Source organism: Pteropus vampyrus, unplaced genomic scaffold (genome assembly GCF_000151845.1).
Source record: "Pteropus vampyrus isolate Shadow unplaced genomic scaffold, Pvam_2.0 Scaffold1, whole genome shotgun sequence".
In the NCBI taxonomy this organism is placed as follows: domain Eukaryota; kingdom Metazoa; phylum Chordata; class Mammalia; order Chiroptera; family Pteropodidae; genus Pteropus; species Pteropus vampyrus.
In genome coordinates this window covers 24,109,263-24,134,052 of record NW_011888782.1, presented here as the reverse complement: position 1 = coordinate 24,134,052, position 24,790 = coordinate 24,109,263, and the positions used below count along the sequence as shown (strand labels likewise).

At 34.7% G+C, this 24,790-nt stretch overlaps 1 protein-coding gene across 2 annotated transcripts in view; it reads right to left on the bottom strand.

Annotated features, from left to right (window-relative positions):
* The window catches only part of HSPBAP1 (HSPB1 associated protein 1), a 52,925-nt gene that overhangs the window by 23,394 nt on the left and 4,741 nt on the right, over nucleotides 1-24,790 (bottom strand). Inside the window, exons 2-3 of one of the 2 annotated variants that reach the window (XM_011369713.2) lie at nucleotides 17,064-17,249; nucleotides 5,826-6,007 (exon numbers count right to left, since the gene is read on the bottom strand). In XM_011369713.2, coding sequence (XP_011368015.1) covers nucleotides 5,826-6,007; nucleotides 17,064-17,249 — 368 coding nt within the window. The remainder of the gene's footprint in view (nucleotides 1-5,825; nucleotides 6,008-17,063; nucleotides 17,250-24,790) is intronic. The other variant, XM_023520886.1, reaches the window with a different exon arrangement.

Here is a 24,790-nt window from a genome sequence, read left to right as displayed (position 1 = left end):
TCAGACCATCAAACTCCTTTAATCGTTACTAAACCACTAGGTTCAGTTTCAACACACTCTCATTAACTATGTTACAAAGTTCGAGACAGATAAGAACTAATGTTCCATTTGGGGATTCTGTGTCTAGGTGACTTAACAAGGCTCCTGACTCTCAGTAGCCAATCTGAATCACAACATAAAATGGAATCTATCTGGAAAACATTCTTGGGGCAAAATTCCTTTTGCTATATGTTGATTCTTAATAGCTTCAATTATGATGATGCTTACTGATAATTACAAATGGTAATATCTGTCATTCTCATCTAATGAGTCAGAGATAAAGAAATTTTATATGATAATACCACAAATTCCCTACCTTCCTTGGGAAGTAGAAAACAAAATATTCCAAATAAATGCTTTATTCAGATTAGTCGATGATATGATATATAACTAAAAAATAGAAAGACTAATTAATTTCATTTGCCATACATGAAAGTTAGTTGTCAAAATCATAATTTTTGGCCATCTTTAAGGCTATAGGATATTTTCCAATCATATTAGTATATTTACCAGTGTACTTATCAGTATATATTACATATTTATCAGGGGATGAATTTAATTTGTGGAAGAAAAAGATTAATAGATGGAAACTTTAAGAAGAGGCTATAAGGAAAAAAAATCTTATAAAACTAGTATAAGGCTGAAGAGAGCTAAGAATTTCTTATCAAGGCTGACAAATGCTACAAAGATTTGACAAGGGTGAATCTAGAGGTTTAAGTTAAAAAATTATCTGAAGGGCTCTGAAGACCAAAGAAATATCAAAACAAGAGTAGGAAAAAATGTACTTATGTAATCATTCAAATACCTATCATGTACAGTTGTTTCTCCCTTATCCACAGCTTTGCTTTCCACCATCCAAATATATTAAATGGAAACTTTCAAAAATAAACAATTCATAAGTTTTAAATTGCATGCCCTTGTGAGTAGCATGATGAAGTCTCACACAGTGGGCTCCATCTCAGCCAGGATATGAAGCATGCCTTTGCCTAGAGTATCCAGGCTGTATACTCTATCCACTCTTAAGACATTTTAAGCAGACATCTGGGTTATCAAATTTTAACAGTATTGCAATGCTGATGCTCTAGTTACTCTTATTTAATAATAAACCCAAAGCCATGCACATAACTTCTATTATAGTTATATTGTTACAATTGTTCTTTTTATTATTAACGTTTTATTGTGCCTAATTTATAAATTAAACTTTATCACAGGTATCTATAATTAGGAAAAAAACACAATATATATAGGATTCAATACCATCTATGGTTTCAGGCATCCACTTGAGGTCTTGGAACATATCTCCCATGGATATGGGAGAACTACTGTATTTAGCACTATGTTAGCAGTTTGGGGGAATAATAAATTGTAAAATACAGAGTCCGTTCCTAAAGAGTTTACAATATTGTTAGAAGAATTCTGTCATTCACCATTTAAGTAACCATCAAAATAAAACATAGAGGAATGAAAGCAAGGGATGGATGGATGTACATATAAGTGGCTGACAAGGTTTCATAGCCAAGGCTGAATCTGAGCTGGGTCCTAAGAAGTAGAATTTTAATAGGCAGAAATTGAGAAGAGCATGAGCAAAGGCCAGAAGATGAGAGAGAACACAGTGGTCCAGCCCTCAGTGAGGAAACTAGACAGGCACTAATGCAGAGGAGAAAGGTCGCATCAGTCATGTTGGGGAGATTCTTAAGTGCTATCCTTGTATAATTTTAAGTCATGAAATGTTTGTGAACATGATTAACATATTTCAACACTTAATTTGGAGCATGACTTGAAATGTAATTTTATAAAAAACTATTTTAGAATTAATTAGAGGAAGAGTCAGAACTGGAGGAATAAAGAGTAATTTCAGAAGTAATATTGCAAACCAGAGGTTCTCAAAGTGGCCCATAGACCCCTTTGGGGGTCCCTGAGACACTTTCAGGGGATCTGTGAGGTTAAAATTATTTTCATAATACTACTAAGATGTTATTTGCCTAATTCACTGTGTTGACATCTGCACTGAGGGCACAAAAACAATGGTGAATAATATTGTAGGTCAAGACAGTGGAACCAAAGTGTACTTACCGGTAGTACTGTATTTTTTTAAAACAGCTTTATTGAGGTATAATTGATATACAATAAACGGCATATATTTTAAGTGTACGACTTGGTGAATTTTTACATATATATACATATACATATATATATGAGAAGCCATCACTGCAATCAAAATGACAAACATTTTGATTATATCCAAAATATCTCCCATGACATTTTGTAAGCCATCTCTCCCTACTCCCTGATTCTCAGACAACTATTGATCTATTTCCTGTCTTTATAAATCTGTTTGCAAGTTCTACAATTTTATATAAATGGAATCATATAGTAAGTACTCTTTTTTCATGCTAACACTAATCCAATGGCAAACCAAACAAAATTGACTTCACATAAAGTAGACATCAGAACAAGAACCCAGAAAAAAGAGGTCATTTCATCATGATGAAACATCGATCCATTAAAAGGACATAATAAACTTAATAACAGTTTTAAAACACATGAAACAAAAACTGATCAACCTAAACTGAAAAAAAAAATATATATATATATATATAATTACGGTTGGGCAATTTCAATACCTCTCTGTATATAATGGGTAGAACAAGTGTACAGAAAATCAGTAAGGATACAGGCAACTTGAACAGTCAACTTAATTGACATTTATAAAACAGAACAACGGCAGAATACACATTATTTTCAAGTATACCTGGAACATTTATCAAGACTGACTATATTATGGGCCATAAAGCAATACATTTAAAAGAACTAAAATCATCCAAAGTATGTTCTCTGACTACAATGAAACTAAATTAGAAACCAGTAATAGAAAGATTGAAAATCTCCAACTATTTGGAAAATAAGCATTACACGTCTAAATAATCCATAAGTCAAAGAATAAATCATAAGGGAAATTAGAAAATATTTTGAACAGAATGAAAATGATTTTGGAAACTTGTATCTTGAAACACATGAGCTTGAAAGCTTCCTAATATTTAAAAGACTTTTCTGATGAGAATTATGACGATATTAATAAATGTCACTTTTTAAATAATGAAGTATAGGGACATGTGTCAACATTTGAAAGATCTATATAACTCAGTAAAGCAGTATTTTTCAAATTGACAATATTTTCCAAATGGACATTTGGAAGATCTATATACCTCAGTAAACCAGTATTTTGCAAAAGCTCCATTCTATGCAAGATAGACCAATGGATTTGAAGAGTACAAAGAGTGCATCAATTTTGGGTTTATACTCTGTACTGCAACAAACAAACCTCTTAAGAAACTATCCCTTGTCAAGTTTAGTGGAGTATTAAAAAAACCCTACAACTATCTAAAAAGGCTACTAAAATACTCTTTTTCAGATGCATATGTGTGAGGCAACATAGTTTTCATATACTTCAAACAAACCAAGAAAATGCAACAGGGGGAGGTAGACAGGGTAAAGGGGGTCAAATACGTGGTGACAGAAGGAAATCTAACTATGGGAGGTGAACACACAGTATAAATATATATATACCTTACTGTTAAAAAAATTTAAAAAATAAAAAATAAATTTAAAAAAACATTGCAACAAATTGAATGAAGAGCCGAAAGAATCCAGTTGTCTTCTATTAAGCCAGACACTAAAAAGACAAAATGTAAAGCAATACCACTCCTTTAATAACATTTTTAAAAATTTCGAAGTTATTTTCATAAAAATGTTAGTTGTAATCACATGACTTTATTTAAAATGAATTAATATTTTTAAAATTTATTATTTTAATAGCTAACTACCCACCATTTTATGACAGATGGAAGAAAACTTGAAACAATAAGACTTGGTGACTGAATAAACTATAGAGGTAAAATTAAAATGACAACAACTTTGGTACCCATGATGTAAGAAGGCTTGATGCTGATAAAAAATTATATCATCTTAATGGACTTGATTGTTCATAGCGGATTTTCCTCTTATAATCTAAAGAATTAATCACCATAATGTGAGCCGATGGAAAACTCATTTAACTAAAAAGATCAGATTTTATAAAGGCTCAATTAGAATTCCAGCACACTACCAAAAGACTGCCTTTATATCCATACTTAATGGACTGGACACATGCCTGCCCGGAGCTGTCATGCCTGGGCCAAGACAAACAACTGATGAGGTCAGCTTAGAGATTCATCCAAGGCACAGGGAGCCTAGCCTCAGCATAAATGGAATTCTTTAATCCTAGCTGTAGAGTCCCCACAGAACTTAATGTATTCAGATCCTGTGTAGACATACAGTGCAGCAGTTAAAACTTAGAGGGTAAACTGTGAGGATTATAAATGTAAAGCACTTAGAAAAGCACCAAGCATGAGAAAGTATTTGATTACTATTATTATATTACTATGGCACAATGTTTTACCAGAAATATGGAATTAAAGAGTACTAATCTAATCTACAGGGTAGGTGAGAGTATGAGAAATATAAAATACTCTGAAAGCTAACTATTATATCTAAAAGTTCCCAGGTTATAGATCCATAAAGTGATCACAACTAATGTTGTAAGAAAAAAAATGACCTCAAAATTATCATTTAAAAATGAGTAGATTTAGCATAAACTTCGGATTCAGAAAACATTCTACTGAATGTTTTCAAAACTGATGCATTTCTTTCATGATTATGAGAATAAAAATATATCCTCAACTAACAGTTATGAGCAAGTGATATGTTTCCCATTTTTAAATAAAAAGCAAAATCTAGGTAAACATTTTAAAATTTTAATAAAGGAAAGCTTCAAAGTATAGACAGTTGTATTATAGGAACTATGTAAACAGCAGCATCTACGTCTTGACTCGAAGTGAAAAAGAAAAATATAGGCTGAATGAAAAATTACTCAGGAGTCCAAAGACTTTCAGCCTATGTGATACAGAAGTCCAGAGAGCAGGTAGTGGTGGCTGGGAGGAGGAGTGGAGTAGGGGTGAAAAGCCTGTAGGGATAGTGAAACAGTTCTCTCCACAAAGGATGGGCAGGCGGCAGGACAAAGGACTGTGGAGCCTTGACCTGACTGCAGGCAAGGCGGAGTCATCCAAACAACTTCCCGGGACTCCTATTTTTTGCCCCAGGCCTCAGACACACAAAGGAAAGCAGAGCAGGGAGTTAGCAAAATCACCCCACAAACTAAACTGGCAGTTTGAGGTAGGAGACACTTAAAAGAAAAACAGGATATGGTAGTCTGTAAACTCTGGTGTCAGTTATGTCAACACATGGCAAAGAACTTCCACATTCTTACTTCTGCAAGTACTTCCATACTTCTGCAGGGCTTATACTAAACCCCCAGAGCAAGGAAAGATGGAAGCAGCAGCCTGGAATGCTGCGAGAATTCTAGGAACACTTTTTCACATAATTAGCTTTGTACTTCCAGCTGCCTTCCTGACAGAACAAAAACTTATATGTAAGGTCAGGAGAGAATAAAGTTTTATACATAATCTATGCTTCTAATATACTCCATACCAGCTCAGGCACTGTTTAAAGGCACAGGAGAGGGTATATAGGAAAATTGGTGAGTAGAAAAACAATGAGAAGGGTGCTTATCTGTGTGAACCATACATTACGCTTCTCTTGAGCAAATCTTTTGTACAGAATCCTCAACACTCACAGTGACTCTTGGGAGTAAAAGACAGTGAAGAGAAAAGGAACCAGGGAAATTCTAATTTGTGACCTTTTATCAAAAACACAAAATTACCATGATTAAAAGAAATGTATTGACTTACCTGGAAAATATCTGTCTTATCTTCAAATAGACTGACAAAATATTTATAGTCAGCATAAGCCCAGAATTTGGAATGATCATAATCTCTAAATGGTCCAGAAATACTAGAGTGGTCACAGTTCCAGGTAAGAAACTCTTCAACTGTAGCGTCTATGTAACTACATGTAGTTTCAAACTGAGGAACTGCAACATAAAAGAACCCAATCAATTTTAAACGTATACAAAACAGTTTCCAAATATTTTTTTAATGAAGATAATTTCAACCAAAAATGTTAACTATTCTTTAATATTAATTAAAAATTAATTTTGTACTTGCTATTGAATTAAAACCATTTACAACACTCATAATACTCATGATTAAACATAAAAGCAACAAACACGGTTTTAACCTTAAGATTAAAGACTACCCTTACTATTGCCTGATTGAGTCTTTGAACAAAAAAGCCGAAAGTTTTTCTGAAAGAGAAGGTTATTGAGCGATATGCTAGCCAGAAAAAGGATCAGGTCCTGGGCATGCAGTCTAAGGCACAAGCAGCAGAGCTAGTTGGAGAAGACAACACAGCCACTGTCCAGGATCTGACAGGGCTCTTAATTTAAATACATGAACTCTGGAGAAGATGGAAGTTGTTCTGAAAGAATTTACATTGGCTATAGGTAAAGGGGGAAGGAGAAGGTGAAGCTGGGCTAGTTCTCAGATGCATTTGGTAAAGGAAGAAGTGTTTGCTCTTTAGGATTGGTTGTGGGCAACAGTCTGGAAAGTTCATGTGTAAGCAAGATGTGGTGGCACCTGGTGATCAGCTACTCGGCTATTTTCTCTGTAATTGAGGAAATAGCCACCTGGAAGTTAATTCAAAGTCTCAACATACATTCAGGAACGTACGCAATATTTTGTTGGTTTTGCCCGGCAGTTAACTGATTAACCTCTCTTATCAATTCCTTCTACCCTCTGGCCTGCTATAATTTAAGACATCTCAGAATTTTTTTCTTGTCACAGTTATCCAGTGGAATACTTCAGATTATCAATTCTCCAAAACCTTTTCAGGAATCTGTGAGGTCTAAAATATTTTCATAATAATATTATTTGCCTTTTTTACTCTCATTCTCTCATAAGTGTACGGTAGAGTTTTCCAGAGGCTACATGACATGTGTTGACATCACTGCTTTGACAGCTAGTAGAATATGTGCTTATGTTCTTGTATTTTAAAATGTCTAGGTTTTAATTTCTAATATGGTATCACTAGAGATAACCCACATTGACGAAAAGCTTATTGGGGTACTCAATAATTTTTAAGTTTAAAGGGATCCTCAGACCAAAATATTTGAGAACCACTTCTTCAGATTAAAAAAACAAAAAAACAAAAAACAGACAACAAAAAAACTGTCTTTTGAAAATTTTCTGACTTTATGCTGTAACATATACATACATAGTTCCTCAGAATCATTACATAAACAATGGCGATTTAAAGTCTGTTCATTTATTGACTTATTTCAGAATCATTTATTAAGTACCTAATTTGTAATTAGCACTGTGCTCAGACTTCTGGGAACATAAATAGATAATACCCTCGAGTTTAGAATATATTTAGACAAAGATAAAGCTTTAACCAGAATAATAGGGAATCTGAGGCATCATATAACTAAATGTAAAATTCTGTGCCATAGACAAAGAGGAAAAGCAAAGACCACCAGAGATGAGGGCTGATCAAGAAAGCTTAAGTCTACTCTCTGTTCACAGTGGTTTGTTATTCCAGGTGTGATTTATTTATACAAGGACTATTCTTCTAAATAGTGATGAAATAAAATTCTTTTGTAACGAGCATAATATTTTAGATGTACATTGGGAAGTTAATATTCAAAAAATCTGATTACGATTTCTTTTGCAAAGCATAAAATCCTTTCAAGAGAGGATGTAGATCAAATTCACGTAAATCAGCACAACACTTGAATCAGTAGGAGAAGGATATTAAAATTCTTCTTTCAACCATTTTTATCTTTTCCCTCCATTTCTCCCTGAACCACTTAGAATTATCTCAATCATCTTTTCCCAAAACCTCAGAATGTCAGAGAAATAGCAGAGGAAAGGGTGTGTGTCAAAGAGTCATCTTAATTCACCTACTTCATCAACTTGTCACCTGACTTTGAGAAGCAGGAAAACTTTACTAGAGTACATTTATATAAAAGATAAAAATCTGCATATTTAAGAACTATTTAAATTTGATAATGTTTGAGAAGCACTTGGAGCAGCACACAGTAACCATTAATATGTAGAAGCTCTTAATATTATCAACATCATCATCAAGAATTTGCCATAACAGCATAGGAGTACGTAGAGTTTTTTAAGAAACAAATGTGGCAAGAAAGCTGCATGGTGCTGGGAAATTGAAGTCGTTTCTAAATCATTTCAGTAAGCTCTCAGGTAAGCCTGAAGACATTACACTGTCCTGTGAGCTTTCACTTCATAGAGTTCAATCTAACTGATCCAACTGAATGCTAAAGCCATTACTTAAGCCACTTGTTCCTGGGGTGGACAGAGTAAGACTTTTCATTTAAGGCCAGTTTTCACAGGCCTGTCTACACTGCAGCCTCATCAGGGGATTTTGTTTTCTTTCACAGCAAGTTCTGTACTTTAAAAAATGAAAATCTAAAAGTGCAAAAATTACATGTAAGAACTGTTACTGTCAGGGGAAAACTGCAATGAATTGAAGGCGTGGAAATGACAGACGTTTTTATTTACATAGCAATTTCAAAGTAGAATCTTTTCACTCCTTCCCCGTAGTAGCAGCACCGAAGGTACTGTTTTCATTCTGTTACCATGACAGTTTCTTCCTGGGTAGTACAATTGTTTTTCTTCATTTATTCTATGCAATGGAATTATTCCTTTCTAACTTTATTGTTATTGTTCTTTCATTTAACACTGAAGTAACCTAGGCAGCTACAACATTTATCCCACTTACTGTCAAAGTATTAAGAAACTCAACTGAGTTCAGGATTTGGAAATTGTGTTTAAATTGAGTTTGCTTTTAACTTTCATAAAAGGGAGTCTTAAAATATTTTTTGCACAGCAGGGAAATAAATACTTGTCCATTTTGTTAGGCTTCACCATTTTACAAATAAGAAACACTGCACTGAATGTGGGTACTAAGTAAAACTTCTGATCATCACTCCATCCCCTATCTCCAAATGTTTAGGGTTATTTCTAAAACTGCTTGCTAAATTACTACCAGCTGAGTTATAGTGTTGCCACTGAGCACATATGTGGCAAATATCAGTAAAATGACATTTGAGTAAGATCAAATGAATTTGATCCATAATAGTTTCAAAGTGCTATGTGATGTCATCTGCTTCCAAAATAAACTAAGAGATAGCATATTATATTCAAATATGCTAATTATTAATACTATTATTTCAAGCATTCCAAAAAATTCTAATCCAGGCCTAAAACAGAAAAAAGAAATAAACTCAATAGAAAGGAAACAGAGTTTTCATTGCTTATAAAATTATAAGCCTGTCTTCCTATAAAATCCACAAGAATAAATTTAAAAAAATGTACACTAAAAAATGGCTGAATAAAAATTAAACAAACAAAAATAAATGGTTTTTATTTATGCACCAATCACAACTAGTTAGAAAAATATAATAGGCTAAAATAATTCCTCATAACAATATAAAAAATTTACAATATCTTAAGAAATTTGTGGACTTACATGAAAACTCTAAATCATTACACTGAGAGATAAAATCAACTTAATAAGTGAAGAGAACATGTTCTAATGTAGAAAGATATTGTAGTATCACAAGGTAGATTCTTTCCAAATTAATTTATAGCATTTAACAAATTTTCATTTAAAATTCCAACAAGATTTGTTTAACATGAGTATATTATTTAACTCTAAGATTCATTTAAAGGAATAAAATTAAATAATATCTAAGAAAATACTGAGAAAGATGAGTAATTAGAAGGGATAAGTTGTTCTTTCAAACATTAAAACATATACCAGTTTACCAGTTGCTAAAACAGCTTTTTTTTTTTTTTTTTTTTAAAGTCCTTTACTTGCCCCAAAACTGATAGCTCAATTCATGGCCCTAAAACTAATGCTGGAATACATAATAATATAGTAATGTAATAAAGATGGTTTCAAAGTAAATTGGAGAAAAAAGGATTATTCAGTAAATAGTACTGAAGTAAAAGGTATTAATACTTCCATATTAACTATTTGGAATAAAGGTCAGTGAATACCATATACCAAAATAAATATGGAACAGATAAAGAGTGAATATAAAAAAGAAACCATTTAGCCATTAGAAGAAAATATTAGAATATTTATCTATTCTCAAAATATAAGAGAAACTTCTAAATAAAACAAATAAGATTAAAAATATTACTGAAACAGTATATAAAAATGTAAAAATGTGAAGCAAAATTAAAAGGCAAACAATAAACTGAGAAACACATTAGTAATAAATACAATATTTTTAACATATAAGGAATTTATTTTTTAAAAAACCCAAGAACCTGAAACTTCAATAAAGAATCGTCAAAGAACAATCTTCAGAAAATGCAAATTACTAATAAACATAAACACAAGTTCAACATCCCCGGCGATCAAAGAAATGTTAATTAAAATTATGAGATACCAATTTTCACCTATCAGCAAGATTATTTTTTAAAAAGTGCTTTCTGTAAAGCATTTGACCATAGTATCAATGGCCTTTCATTCTTTCACTCCACAAATATCTGCAACCCACGATAAGGCCTTGGCCCTCACAAAGATGACCTTCTTGAGGGGAAGGCAGATGTTTACTTACATAACTAACCATGTGATTTTAATTGTGCTAAATGTTACTAAGAAATACAAGGCGCTCTGAGATAATTTAATAGTTGCACCTAATTTGCAGGATGGGAGAGGGAGGTGTGGTCAGGAATGACTTTTATGAGAAACTGACATATGAGCTAAGATCTGAAGTAAGAAGAATTAACTAGGTAAAACTGAGGTAAGAGAAAATGGGAAGAGAGAATGGCTCGACTACATATGCAAAGGCCCTGAGTTAAGAAAAAGCAACCTCTGGAAATACAAAAACTGAAGAAATGCTTGTTTGGCCTGAGCTCAGGGAGAGATTAAGCTCATGAGACTAAGAGAGAGCTTTTTATGCCACTACAAAATTTTTGGTCATTAGCCTAGGGGTAATGGGAAGCCATTTAAGGGTTTTAAGCAGAGAAATAAGACGAGATTTGTTTTTTTTAAAACTGCTTCTGCAGGACTGGTCAAGATGGCGTAGAAGGCAGAGGCTGTGCACACCTCCTCTCACAACCACATCAAAATTATAATGAAAATACAGAGTAATCAGCATGCATTGTCGCCTGAGGTCTGGCTGAATAGAGAGAGGCCCTGCAACTAGGGACAAAAATAAGAGGTTGCTCACCTCAAACTGGTAGGAGGGGTGGAAATGCAAAACGGCCTGGCCTGGTCCAACAACTGAGTGTGGCGATGGAGATTCAGGAGGGTTATCTTGGCTGCAGAACCCCGACCCCCACATGAGGAGTGAGGGGTCCCAACCCCACACTGGGGTCCCCAGCCCAAAGTTCCAGCACTGAGAAGTTCCCACAATCTCTGGCTGTGATAACCAATGAAGGCTGCGGCTGAGACAGAGGGTCGTGGGAGTCACAGATGTTTCTCGTAAAGGTCCCACGCCCGGACTTACTCGCTAACAGACTCACTCACTCCGATCTCCAGTGCTTGGGCAGCTTCTTGAGGGGTGCCAGGGACATATGGGGAGATACTGAGTTGTCCAGCTTCAGGGCCAGGGCTAGAGGGGCAGCTTTTTCCCAGAAAGAAGTGCTGGCAGTATCCACTATCCCTCTGTTGAGCCCTCCCACTTCCCAGCCTGCAGACGCAGGCACAACCATATCGAGTCACCATCAGTTTGGATAGCACAGGTTGCTCTGCCCAGGTGATTCCCTGAGTCTCTGCCTCTCCCAACTTGTGGGCCCACCCAAGCCACTTCTGGTGGTTTATTCCATTCAAATGGCCTGTCTTGGCTCTTGCTGAGGACTTTACTAGAATCTCTCAAAGGCTCACAAAACCCAGAGAAGCAGCGTCTGGCCTTGGCATGCCCCGTACCTCTTACTGAGCAGTCCCAAGCCCCGCATTAGTGTCAGCCAACCTAGGTTACTGGCTTGGCCTCTCGGGGCACCTATAAGCCCAGCATGGGTGGCAGCCATCTGTGGATTGCTCGGTGACTCTTACCAGGTGGCTCCAGAGGTGCATAGGCTGTGGTTGAACTTGTCCTGCAGATGGACCCCTCCTAGGACTGTGCCACTGGGCACCACACACACCTACTACCTAAAGCCACTCTACTAAGACCAGGAGACTTAGGAGCCCTACCTAATACACAGAAACAGACACAAGGAGGAAGCCAAAATGGGGAGACAAAGAAACATGTCCCACATAAAAGAATAGAACAAAGCTCTAGAAAAAGAACTCAAAATGTAGACAAGCAATCTACCAGATGCAGAGTTCAAAACACTGGTTATAAGGATGTTCAATGAACTTAGGGGATAAGTAGATTAACTCAGTGAGAACTTTAACAAAAAGATAGAAAACATAAAAATAGAGATGGAACACATAAAAGGGAACCATTTAGAAATGAAGAATATAACATCTGAGATGCAGACTGCATTAGAAGGAATCAACAGAGTGGATGAAGCAGAGAATCGAATCACTGAGATAGAGGATGGGGTAGCCTAGGACACCCAATCAAAACAGAAACAAGAAAAAAGAATCCAAAAATATGAAGACAGTTTAAGGAGCCTCTGGTACAACATCAAGTGCAACAACATTCTCATCACAGGGGTACCAGAAGGAGAAGAAAGAGGGCAAGAAATTGAAAATCTATTTGAAGCAATAATAATGGAAAACTTCCCTATCCTGGTGAAGGAAATAGCCATACAACCCCAGGAAGTTCAGAGAGTCCCAAAGAAGAACCCAAAGAGGCCCACACTAAGACATATCATCATTAAAATACCAAAAGTTAAATACAAAGAGAGAATCTTATAAGCAGCAAGAGAAAAGTAATTAGTTACCTACAAGGGCACTCCCATAAGCCTGTCAACCGATTTCTCAAAAGAAATTTTGCAGGCCAGAAAGGCTAGGCACAAAATATTCAAAGTGATGAAAACCTAGGACCTATAACCAAGATTATCCAGCAAAGCTATCAGAATCAAAGGACAGATAAAAAGTTTCCAAGTTAAGAAAAAGCTAAAGGAGTTCATCACCACCAAGCCAGTATTACAGGAAAAGTTGGAGGGTCTTCTTTAAGAAGAAAAAAAAAGTATCAAAAATATGAATAAAGAATGGCAATAACTTCAGATCTATCAACAAGTATTTCAAATGAAAAAGAATTAAAAACTCCAATCAAAAGATAGGGTGGCTAAATGGATAAGAAAACAAGACCCTTACATAGGTTGCCTACAAGAGATTCATTTCAGATTAAAAGACACACGCAGACGGAAAGTAAAGGGATGGAAAAAGATATTTCATGATAGATATTATGTTGAGTGGAGTAAGTCAGATAGAGAAAGACAAATGCCATATGATTTCACATACATATGGAATCTAAAGAACAAAATAAACAACAACAACCACAGAAACAAACTCATAGATACAGAGAACATTCTGAGGGTTACCAGATGTGAGGGGTTTGGGGGAGTCAGTGAAAAAGGGGGAAGGGATTAAGAAGTACAAATTGGTAATTACAAAATAGTCATGGAAATATAAAGTATAAGATAAGGAATATAGTCAATAATATTGTAATAACTGTGTACAGTATAGATTTATTAGGGTGATCACTTTGTGAGTTATATAGATGTCTAATCACTATGTTGTACACCTGTGTTGTATATACTATCGTATGCCAACTATAATTGAAAAATAAAAAATATTATTAAGAAAAAAACTGTCTCTGGTTTCAGTATGAAGATAGGCCTAGGAGGGAAGCAGAGGGTGCAGAGGGACTAGGAATGAGGCTACTGCAACTACTGAGGAGAGAGAGCAGGGTAACCCCGACTAGAGGATGGCCATGGAGAGAGAGAAGCGTGTGGATTCTAGACATTTAGGGTGTAAGTCACCAAGTCACCAGACGCCACTTAGAGAGGCATTCAGAATGACTCAGAGGTTTCTCATGTAAGAAGCTTCATGGATATTGCTGCTACTGATGATAATTGACCCAGTCATGCTCCTTCTAAGAATATATCCTAGAGAAATAATTAGAAACTTGGACAAGATTTATTTTCAAAGATTTTTCACTACAGTCTTATTTATAAATTTAGAACTTCCAAGCAACTAATCAAAATAGGAGAAATTTTTAAAGTATATTATACTGCCATATAATGGAACATTAGGTAGCCATTTAAAAGTCACATTTAACATGAAGAGAAGCTGCTCAGAATATGTTAAGTGAAAGAAAAAAAAGCAGGCTGTGAAAATTAATACAACTTTATTTTAAAAATACAAAAAGGCCTAATGGACATATGTATACTTTGGTAATAGGACTAAGTATTTTTATCTTCTGACAATAAAACTTTGTGTTTTTAAATTTCTTTGGATCTATCTTCTCGTTTTTTCAACATTCTCCACAATGAGAAAGTCATACTTTCATTTTTTAATTATTTATAACTTTAAAGAACATTTGTATGTGCTAGGCACTGTTCTCAATGTTTTATGCATATGAACGCATTTAATCTGGAAAACATTTCTAAGATACAGAAAAGTTAAATGACTTGCCTAAAGTCACACTGTAAGTCATAATTTGAAACCATGCAATCTGACTCTGGAGACTCCTCTTTTGTACCACTACCCTATACTGTTTGTGGAAGTACTGCATTTATGTTCAAAGAATAACTTTAAAAAGAACAATTATTAAGACATCCCACAGAATGGGAGAAAATATTTGCAAGTCATCTATCTGATAAGGGTCTAGTATCCAGAATACATAAAGAAATCTTTTATGACTCAATAAAACAAAACAAACAAAACTCGAAAAGCGAAAAGCATCTCAATTAGAAAATGGGCAAAGAATCTGAAGAGATTTCTCCAAAGAAGATATCCAAATGATCAATAAGCATATGAAAAGGTGCTCAACATCAATAATCATTAAGAATATGTATATCAAAACCATAATGAGATAGTACTTCATACCCACTAGGATGGCTAGAATGAAAAAATGGAATAAGTGTTGGCAAGGATAGAGAAATTGGAACCCTCATACACTGGGGTCGGCTGCTCTGGAAATAGTTCAGCAGTTCTTCAAAAGATTTAAACACGGAGTTATTGTATGAGTCAGCAATCCCACTTCTAGGTAGAAACCCAAGAGAAATGAAAACATCATGTCCACAAAAAACTTGTATATAAATGTTCATAGCAGCATTATTCATAATAGCCAAAAAGTGGAAACAACCCAAATGTCCATCAGCTGACGAGTGGATAAGCAAAATGTCATATATACATATAATGGAACATTATTCAGCAATCAAAATAAATGAAGTAAGTACATACTACAACATGGATGAATCTTGAAAACATGATATGTGTAAGAAGGTAGACACAAAGGGCTACATATTGCATAATTTCATTTATATGATAGGTCCAGACTAAGTAAATCAATCAAAACAAGGTAGATTAGTGGTTGCCAGGTGCTGGAGGTAATGTGGAATAGAGAGTGACTGCTTAAGGGGTACTGGGCTGCCTTACAATGTGATGAAAATGTTCTGGAATTAGATAGTAGTGTTGATGGCTGCACAACATTGTGAATATGCTAAAACCACTGTCTGTTAAAATGATGAATTTTACATCATGTGAATTTTATCTGAATTTTTAAAAAGAACAAGTTATCTTTAGTTAAAAACTCCGAGGAGTTGCACAACTGCAAAGACTATCTACTTTCTTTTTCTTTTATACTTAAGTATTAACTTGAAAATGTCAAATTACTGTGCCTCATCTATAAAACAGGATAATAATAATACCATTCTAAGAGGGTTTGAAAAAGATTGAGTTGATATGCATAAAGCACTCAGAACAGTGCCTGACACAATGGCTCTCAACAACTGTTAGCTATTAGTGGTAGTATTGTATTTGTAGTCTAACCAAAATGTGGAAAAAATTTCTGTCTAACAAACACTTCAATGAGTAGATTTATTTGACTATAATCAAGAAGGAAAAAGCACAAGCTGATTTTTATGTGGCTGCTGCTGGCCTAGCACTTAATTTTAAAATACAATAAACATTTCAGTCTGTGATTAGAACAAGACGCCGAAGAATTTCAGGTATATTAATCCTGCTTTACCTGTCATGAGAGCACAAAGACACCAAAAACTGAATAATGCTATGAGAACTACTAGAAGGTCAACATGAAAGAAAGAAGCTTGGAGAAACTGGGTAATTTTCCAGCTCCTTATTAATAGATATTCACAGAGTTATTAATAGATATTCACAGAGCCACTTCACAGCAATACTTACAACACTGAATTTCTAGACTACCAAACTTACCCATATTTAAGTAGAAATTAAACACACATCCTGAAGCCAGACAATGGTTATGGACTCTTTTGGACTAGAAAACAGTACTTCTTCTTTCCTTTAAATTAACTATTTTCATAGTTAATAATAACTGCTTTATCTGATTATAAGGCAAAGAATCAAGATGTTACAAGGCTTCAGGGAAGAAGAGCAAGCTGGCAAAATCTAATTGCTTAAGAGAACAGCTTTACCTATGTTTTACAGTTATGTAATACAATAGAGGTCAGGCAGCTGATGAAGCAGAGAGAGAAAATTTCAACCAAGGCTGAGCACTATAAATAGTGCCTGAAGCCACAAATAACAGGACACATTCTACATGAGTCAAAAGTGGAAATGACTATTAGATTAGTATTGGTCTTTTGCAGTCACAAGAGAACATAAATAATAGCACATCGACAAATATTTACTAAATGTCTACCATATTCAACGAATCACGGTATGTGGACAAATATATCTTCTATGAGGTTATAAACTACAGGTTGTTTATTCTAAAAAATAAAATCTAATACAAACTGTCTTTCTAAAACTTCCAATAAAATACTCCTTATCTGCAAATGGTCAAAAAGAGAATTAGAAATAAAGGATTCTCTAGAGATAAAGAAACCACTGCTGAGAATGTGGAAACGCTATTGAAGAGATATTATTATTATGATTCCTTGTGGTCCTACCTGTATCTGTGCTTTTCATTCCCATTCTGAATTGTATCTGCTTGCCATGAAGGACCCCAGAAAGGTATTTAGCAGTCCAGTGTTGTGCTGGCCAATCAAAAACCATGTTACAGAAGATTGCAGGTTGTTGTAAAGACATGATAATTTCTTTTGCTTTCTCTGGCGTAAAAGGTTTGACACGTTCAACTAGAGAAAGAGATAAACAGAGGAATAGATAACTATAAAGTTATTTCATACAATATGAAAAAATAGCTAATATCGTTTCTATTATGGTAAATCTTTCTGTGTAATTACACTGCATTTACACGTCACTTATTACTGTTCATATAAATATTTAGCATCAAACAACCATAATTCTTAAATAATTTTTCTCATTAAATTTTAAATGTTGGAAAATATTTATAATTTTCAACATCAAAAATGGCTTTTCAACTATCTAAACTTAAAAAGATGTAATTTTTTTAAAGATCTAATTTTTTGAAAATATAATTTCCTAAATAGAGAAGTATGTAAGAAATGCTGATGGAAACTACTTTAGAACAGCTAGAGTTGCTGGAGTCAGCAACAATTCTACTTGCTATATCACATGTTTATGCCAAAAAGACCACTGAATTAATACAGTCAATGGGAAAGGGGGAAGGATTTTCATTGCAAGATTTAAAAAGATAAGAAATGTGCTAGGATTCTTACCTTCAACTGGATCTATAAATAGTATAGGGGATATTTGCAAACTGAGTCCTTCAATAAATTTCACTGAATCATAGAATTAACAAATTAACTGAATCAACAAATTCTGGTTAGGATAGTAAAGATTAGTATTTGTTAAATAAAACAAGTTTCTATTTAAAGATGTCAAGATGAAAGTTTTTTGGGAAAGTTAACAAATTTCATACTTATAGTTATGGTTCTCTAGAACAATCGGCTAAATCTTGTATTTCACTGTTACTTAATCTGTAATTACACTTAATTAAAAAAAATTAAGAAAAGCTCATAAATAACCCATCATCCAACTTTCTTCTAAACTTTCTGATAAAAGAGGGATGAGAAAGCACTCATCAAGGAACTTGAGTCATTTGTACTTACAGAATGCAAGGCTTGCTTTTTTTAAGAAAAAAAAATTTAACTCAGTTTGGCTTCCTTTCTCAGATAAAGGCAAAAATTCAGAATCATTCCCTAAACCCTCGGTGAAGTGAGCAGGCTCTAAGTCAATATCTGAGACCAATCTGTCACCTTCTACATAGTCAAGGCTCTCAAGTGAGGAGATTAGTGTGGATGCTTAGAAGGAAAAGGTCAGGTAGAAAGGCTGAGGACTACCTGGAGTGAGGAAAAGGCATTCAGGTCTCGCTGTTAAAGAAGCCCCAAGTCTATCATTAGGTGACCTTGAAGTATTGAAGAGCCCTACTAAGGAAAACAGGAGGTGACAAGGAATAAAATTTTCTATCTTTCCTTGAGATTTTTTTCACTCTTGACACGCATGATAAATTCACTTTAAAGGTCTGAACACATACTGAATTGTAAATTTAAGTACAAGGTTACCTAGACTGCAATGCACTGAATCTTCCTGGACTTGGAATGCCTTGATTCTGTGTGTATGAAAATGGACAACCTGCATATCTTATTATATATTTCTAAAGTTTTGCTAGACTATGAAAAGCTACAATACATTCCTGATAATACTCGGTGGCATACAATTTCGAACTACCTTTGGGAAACAACTGGGAAAATGAAGTAGGAGTCTCAAACGACCACCCATTAAACTAGTAACTCATGTTATAGAAATTTGCTTTCAACAAAGTAGTTAATCATAAGCTATATACATATTCATATATTACATATGTATATAAATATACATATAAAATATCTATTTCCACAATGTAAAAACTCAAAATATAAACAATCTAATGTCTTAAAGTGGAAAAATATTTACTAAATATTCTCCCATGGTACATTATATCCATTAACAATTAAAATGAGGGCTCTGTAGAAATGTGTGGAGATGTAGGAACTGGAATTGATTCAGACAGCCGCTGCAGCAGCCAAGTGAGAAGTGTGATAATAGGGCCCTGAACAACAAGAGGTGGCAGTCGGGAAGGCAGATATTATAGAGATGGATAAATACTAAGAGAATAATATCAAAGATTATTAGGATCAGAGAGATGTGGGGTTGGAGGCAGATGCAGCTATAAGGAAGACTGAAGTTTCCAGACTTTGTGATTTACCATATGAGAAAAGATAAAAGCAACAGTTCATTCTGCTGAGAAGATGAAGAGTTTGGTTTCAAACATCTTCATCACACAGTACCACATATTTATTCGCAAAATATTTTACTATTTGCAACATACTTTTATATATATTAAAACAAAAGTTCTCATGTGATCCTCTAAGAAGCTTGTAAAACACAGGCAGAGAAAGTATTTTCTTACCATTATCCTAAGGAAAAAATGGAAGCTCAGATGTCAAAGGTCAACACTCCAGTGATAAGCTGTAACTATAGGTCAGGTTCCCTGATTCCAAGTCTAGTACTCTTTCCACTGCACGATCCTACTTCCAGGAATCACCTAGTCAGTACTAGTGACATAATCTGCCCGACAGACCCCTACAATCCCCTAAAGGAAAGTGACCTTGCCACAACCAATCTAATTTTGCTAAGATAACTTCCTTATTCCCAACTCCCATCTGCCAATAAAAGTCTTTAATTTTGTACAGCTCCTGAGAGCTCCTTTCTCTCTGCTAGATGGGATGTTGCCTGATTCATGAATCATTGAATAAAGCCAATAAGATCTTTAATTTTCACTCAGTTGAATTTTGTTTTTTAACATCCCTAAAAAGTGCTCTGATCTATTGCATGGTTGGTCTGACCTACTGCAGCATTATTTCAGTTCTAAGGTTGTAAAATATTCAAGCTTTCAACATTTTACTTCCAGAACTTTAAAGGGCAGAGATAAATAGAAGCACTGGTCCTTTCTGAGTAGGGAGTTTATTTATTCTGCTTGTCTTAAATCATATAGCTCTGAATGTTCTCAAAACAGTTCTCTTACATAGTAAGACATGTCTAGCCACCATTCTACAAATAAGTACATGGGCATTAGAAACACATGACTAGTGTTTTGACAGAATAGCTTCAAAGAAGTAAATAAATATTTTTTCCTCTAATACAATATTAAATTTAATATATATGTATGTATCTATATATCTATATCTATAGATATATAGATGTAGATCTGATCTAAAAATCCCAAATGTTATAAGAGACTCTAAAACTGAAATTTACTGAAAAAGCATCTGGCCCAGCAATTGGAATTTATTAAATGTTTAAACATTTGCTAAATGAATGAAAAGTGCTATAAAGTATATATAGTGCAGAGCAGTAGGATACTCACCATAATAGGAAATTAGCATATTTACAGAATTTCAGGCCTGATTGCCAAAAGCAATCAGCTGGTTGTAAGATAAAACTAATTTGGTTTCTGATCATTTAATCAACAATGAACTGGGCCACTAAATTAATGAATTTGTGTTATAATTTCCTTTATAAAAATGCAATCTACACTGTATTAATTAAATAGCCTAGGGATGCACCCAGTCATTCCACATCAGGAGTATTTCCAAAGAGCTATAAAAATTATGAGGCAACCTTGACAGCCTTTAAAGGATAAGTGTACTTAGATCTAAACTTGCAGAAAACGGCAGTGTTTAATTAGATGACTTGGAAACTGCTGAAAAAACAGATTAGTGATCTAAGTGTTGCACAAGTCTTTTCTCCCTCTAAATATAGCATGTTATTCAGACAATTTATTACAGCTTGGTTACAACCGATTCTTTGGCAATAGTGAAACCCCACTAAAAAGCAAACTGCCTTTTTCTCAGTAATTTTTTCTTTAATTAATGCAAAGTAAAAGATAATTTGAAACCTAATTTCCCTGAATTTGCTAGTGATCTGGCTTCTATCAATTAATATCTGGCATGGACTGTACTTGAGATTTAGAATTCAAGATGAGAATAAGGAAAATATACCAAACTGTAGAGGAGCAACTGTTCCATGATGTGACCGCTGCCCTACCCGAGAGCTGGACCTGGGCCAGAACAGAGATTGCTTACTGAAAACCCCTCCTTAGAGCCTGTCTGACTGTAATCTATGTTCATTCTGACATAAATCAGCACCTCCCTCTGCTTCCCACTATGTGCTGCTTCCTGGAACAAGCCATTGTCCTGATCTAGTCAAGCATGTAATTTCCCCATACCTGGTAGCATTTGCATGTTAGTACCCATCACTATCCACCGCCCCCCCACACCCCTATCCTATATAATTCTTCGGCATTTGCCAAAAGGTAGGGTGATCCATTTCACCCTGAAGCTGCCCAAGATGCTCCTCATATGTAAAGTTCTCTTAATAATCTCTATTAATTGCCAGACTGAACTGGTCAGCCTCTTTCTTCAGTCTTTCCCTGCCTTCCGTTTATGGAGGTAGATTTTCAGTTCCGGAACTTTCCCTGGGTCCATGTGTACTAACACTAGTTTCCAGAATACTCTCCAAATATTGATAGAATACAACAAAGACAAAGATCTTGAAATTAAAATTAACTAATACTCATGTCAGGTAAAATTTTAATAGATATTTTAATAACTAATATATTTAAATTACTAATTTTCAATCTTATTCAAAAACTTTCCAAAAGTGACATAAGAGTAAGTCACAAGTTACAACACAGAGAATCACCATAGTGACATAGCATGAATTAAAAACTATGTCCTGGCGTGGTGGGCTAATTTATTTCTAAATCTATACATATAAGCCTATGGTGATGTGATTTCATCAGTCTGACAACTACTGTATAAACATACAAGAAATTTTAAAACCTCTGGAATGGCAGATATTAGGAATGGTAGATATTAAGGTAAAAAATAATAAACATTGGGCCATGTCAGAAAAACACTGATGGAATTATACAAATATCACTTAACAAAATGACTGCAGTATTTGTACTAAAGAACAAATAGTAAAACTTACACCAAAGATGTTTCATTTTATAGTCCCTATTTTAAAATGTCAATACAAACTAAGGAAATTCTCCTGAAAGTTAATACAATGCTTAAGTAAAATGATGAATAGTTATAAACCCTTTGAATTTCAAGGTCTAGAAGGTGGTGCCACAGAAGAAACCACAACTGGAAATGTTGAAGTGTTATGGCCTTGACAATACCAATGCATGGATTGGTGGTGAACGCCAAGCAGGTTCACCCACGGACAGGAGACAGATGCTGGACAGCTACCATCCTCTTCTTCCCATCTTCTTACATGTCACTCTTGCCCAGTTAACCCAGAAAATCGTCTTTCCCTCCTCGATGCAATCTTTCATGAGCCAGAAAACAGCTCAAAAGTAATATTTATAAGTTTGAAGTAATACTGGTCTTAAACCTAAAGCAAGAAAAAGTAAATCTATATTTTAAGTGAAGTTAATACTAGAAAGAATGATGTCTCAAAGACTAAAGCTCTTTAAAATGCTCCTAGGTATCTTCAAAATTTCCACCAAAATGTTTCCATCTCTTCAGCTTCTACTAAGTAAATTTTCCATAATCCAAAACAAACTGATTATTTCATCACTTTTCATAAAAAATATTCAACAGCAGAATCTTGTAGAGATATCTGCACACCCACATTCATAGGAGCACTATTCATAACAGACAAAAGGTAGAAGCAACGAATCAATGTCCACTGACTGACAAATGGATAAACAAATGTTTATCTATACAGAGGTAGATTTTTCAGACTTAAAAAGGAAGGAAAATCCTGACCCATGCTACAACATAGATGAACTATGAGAATATTATCCTAAGTGAAAAACGCCAGTCACAAAAGACAAATACTGTATTATTCCATTTAAAAGAGGTATTTAAAATAGTCAAATTTATAGAAACAGAAAGTAGAATGGCAGTTACCAGAGCTGATGGGAAGGGGAAAAGGAGAGTTGTTTACTGGGTACAGTTTCAGATTTGCAAGATGAAAAGGTCCTAGAGATCTGTTTCACAACAGTATGAATATACTTAATACTACTGAACTCTTAAAAACGGTAAACATGATAAACTTTATTTTTTTACCACCATTAAAAAATATTCAATAGTATCATTTTGTTAATAGTCATTATTAAATATAAAGTATTTTAGCTACACATGAATTACACACGTGCTCTAGCATGGGAATTTAAAAAATTTTTGAGATCTCAGAGGCTTTTGTTTTTCTTTAAACTCCCCTGCCCCACCCCTGCCCTTTTTAGAAATGAGAACAAGAATAACATGGAGAGTATGGCATCCCTAACTGAAGTTATATAGGAGTGCCCGTTGTATATGAAACTCAAGTCCATACAATTCTGGAATGAGATATTTCCTTTGGAAGGACTGCAAGAACAGTTGCAAAGATTCATCCTTCTCTTCATCAAGGCATAAGCCTGGATATAACTAAAACTATGAGAGCCCAATAGTAATATAATATCTTCAGTCTGAAAGACAGAATCATTTTCAAAGAATTGTAATTTTTAATTGCACTGAAATGCTTCAACCAATGTGTGATCCTGGAAGAAACATCTCATAGTCAGAATTTAGGTCGATTCTTAACAATAAGTAGTTTCATGTTTGTTTGTTTTAAGACTATTTTTTTAGAGTAGTTTTAGGCTTACAACAAAATTAAGAGGAAGGTACAGAGATTTCCCATATCTCCCTCCCCTCACATATGTGTGCCCCCTTATCAACATCACTCATTGGAATGATACATTTTTTTACCAAGGATGAACCTAAACTGGCATATCATAATCACCCAAAGTCTACAGTTTATCTTAGAGTTCACGCTTGGTGTTGTGCAATCTTTGGTTTTGGACAAAAGTATAATGAAATGTATCCATCATTACAATATCATATGAAGTATATTTACTGCCCCCCAAACCCTCTTTGCTCTGCCTACTCATCTTATGTTTGTTTTTAATAATTTACAACCTGTTACTTCGAACAAATTATGTCACATCCTTGAAGACAAACCTGTTACCTTCATATATTTAGAGTTTAGCACAGTGCTTGGCATAAAATGATGCTAAATAAATCTTTTCTGAATTCACATCTTACTTTTAGCAATGTATGAAACAACCATTTGTTTTCTCCACTTTTGCGTAAGAACTATTGCACACAATCAGAAACAGTCTCAAAATAAAGAGATCAGTTCCACAATTTAATGCTCACCTCCACAGGTTCCCTTTCCTGCTCCCAATCACACTGTCATTGACTCCTAATTACCCTGGCCTCACTGCAACCATTTCAAAGCTTCTTTACTCTCAAATCCCCAATATCTCTCCATGTGTGGTGCCTTGCTCTATTTTTCTGAAAAACTGAAATCCATGATTTCTCCTTTTTTTCACTTCAGCATTTCTAGTTCACCTTGCCCTTCTTTGGTCTCAAGTGACATAATCCTCCTCGTTTTCACTTGCATATTCTGCCACACTTCCATTCTAGTAGAACCAGTCTGTCTCCTCACTCCCCTCCCCTCCCTACCCCTACATACCTTGGGCCTTGGTCTTTTCTCCATTCACCCTATTCCTGGCCTCATCTCACCAGAAATGGCCTCTTCCATTCATTTCCATAGTCAAACTACAGTCATGAGCCACATAATGATGTTTTGGTCAACAAAGGACAGTAGTACCTTAAGATTATAATGGAGATGAAAAATTCCTATCACCTAGGATGTC